Here is a 2,170-nt window from a genome sequence, read left to right on the forward strand (position 1 = left end):
CATGTATGTCTCGTAAGACGACTGCAAATAGTATTATTCATAATTTTCACTTTTTACAAATAACTTAACATATTCACACTATATTTAATTGACGGTAATCTTCATGTCATATGATTTTTAAAGTGATTAAGTGCAAGCAAAAATCAAATAAAATCATTTGTCGCAACACTAACATCTACATTCAAAATATATATAGAACTTACAAGTTCATGCGATAATTTGCGCGCATTCGGATAATTGTTGAGCTCTTATAAAAGCTATTTCACAAAATAAAATATACTAACGCGATTAACATAATATCGAAATTGAGAAATTGGTATAACAGATTTATGAAATACTTTCTAATTGATACAAATAATGTTGAAAAGAACAACTAAATGTTATTCATTATTTCCACCAAATTCCCTTTGTAAATTCAATACACCACCAATGTATCCCAAAATTGTTCCAAATCAATGGAATTCCAACTCGCTCATGCATCAAATGAAATGAACCGACAACACCAAATTAATCAATCTGTACAAAGCTAATCAAAAAATCCAATATCAATAAAAAGAATCAAATGAAATAACCAGGCAATTCAATCAGTTTTGTACTTCTTCCACCACTAGACAAACTCAAACCCAATAACTGCTGCTTCTGTGTTTGTACCTTCAATTTCCCCTGCTGATAAGGCTTGTACAAATCATACGGCTTCCAAAGATAATCCAATGTACAGGGTTTATTCTCATCAAGCCTAACCCATGGCTTCCCTTTACCACTCCAGTGGAGCAGGCTCACCGGTCCAGGGTGCAGGGCTCTACAGGATCCCTTCACATTGTCCCCTCCCAATCCATGCTGGTTCCATCTGTGATCAATGGGCTCCACATTTCCACCGAATACAAGCAAAAATGGAGGCAATGATCCCAGTTCATATATACGTTTCTTTTTCTGCAGTTCCATCCAGTTCTCAATTTTCTTCCTGTAATTCCCTTTTCGCCATTTTTCTAAATCCATTACCATTACACCCGTGTTGAAATAACACGGATTTCTTGACCCGAATACCCGGCTGAGTAACGGATCCGACCAGAATGTATCCGTGAAGTATTTCGTGAAATTGGCGTGGCAGTATTCCGGGGCTCCGATTACTTTGGATCCTGAGAAGGGGGTGTTCCAGAGCTTTTGAATGTCGTCGACTAGAACAAGGTCCGAATCCAAGTAGATGACCCGGTTGACACAAGGGTCAAGAATGTCTCCCAGATAGTTCCGGGCATAGTTTAACGGATTCTCCAGGGCAATCCGGATGGAGGAGGAGATTAGGTTGATGACTGTGTCTTCACGAAATATGTAGACTTTGAAGTTGAGTGAAGGGAAAATGGATCGAATGAGTTGGGTCAGGACGCGCGGGCTGGTTGGGTCGAACTCGGTGGCGATGAAATGGAAGAATACCTGCTCCGGGCACGACGCATGGCGGAGAACGGAGTGCACCGCCGCCACCGACCCGCGTAGATACTCCGAGTCAAGAGTCATCGCCACGTGAATCAGCGACGGATCACATGACGACACAGCCTGTCCCTCCGCCGTCGACGAACAGTCGACGCCGTTCCGGTAGTCCGGTGCCTCAGAGAACCCAAAAAAGCTATTAAATTCCGATTCAGACACCTCGGAATTCGGAAATGAACGAATCCCAAGACAAATCAACGGCAAACATAGAAGAATCAATAAAAATCCAACGTTCTTGATTAAACTGAATCTTGAATCAAATCTTGAACGAACCATTTCTTCTAATGGTTCTTGAAATAATCGAAGACTTTTATCTGTATGTTTATATAATATTGTCCGTGTATAATAAATGGGTTCTATTGAAAATGCATTGTATAGAAAAGGGAAGAAAGGAAAGGAGGTTTCTGGAGAAGGAATTGCAAGCTAAGAACGTGTAGTCAATGAGTCGACGCGTATATATACAACGGCATTATTGAGTGGACTGGTAAATGCAGAGTAAAAATTCAAACAGAACGCGGTTTTATTTCTACAAATAAAGAAATTAATTGAAAATTTGCAGTATAAACTATTAAATATTGCAATCGCTGAGAATCTTTTTGTGATTTTTATTTACCATAAATATGGATTCTGTTTGTATCTCGATTCATATTGAACTTGGCTGTTTGTCCATTCATATTGAACTTGGTTG

At 39.4% G+C, this 2,170-nt stretch overlaps 1 protein-coding gene across 1 annotated transcript; it reads right to left on the minus strand.

The window, feature by feature from the left end:
• Positions 1 to 297: 297 nt before the first annotated feature.
• LOC111387951 (probable galacturonosyltransferase-like 9) lies at positions 298 to 1,922 on the minus strand. Its single transcript, XM_023012584.1, has one exon. It carries the CDS (start codon positions 1,756 to 1,758, stop codon positions 559 to 561), a length of 1,200 nt encoding a protein of 399 aa, XP_022868352.1. The 5' UTR covers positions 1,759 to 1,922; the 3' UTR covers positions 298 to 558.
• Between the last annotated feature and the right edge of the window lie 248 nt (positions 1,923 to 2,170).

This window comes from Olea europaea, unplaced genomic scaffold, assembly GCF_002742605.1.
Source record: "Olea europaea var. sylvestris unplaced genomic scaffold, O_europaea_v1 scaffold439, whole genome shotgun sequence".
NCBI lineage: Eukaryota > Viridiplantae > Streptophyta > Magnoliopsida > Lamiales > Oleaceae > Olea > Olea europaea.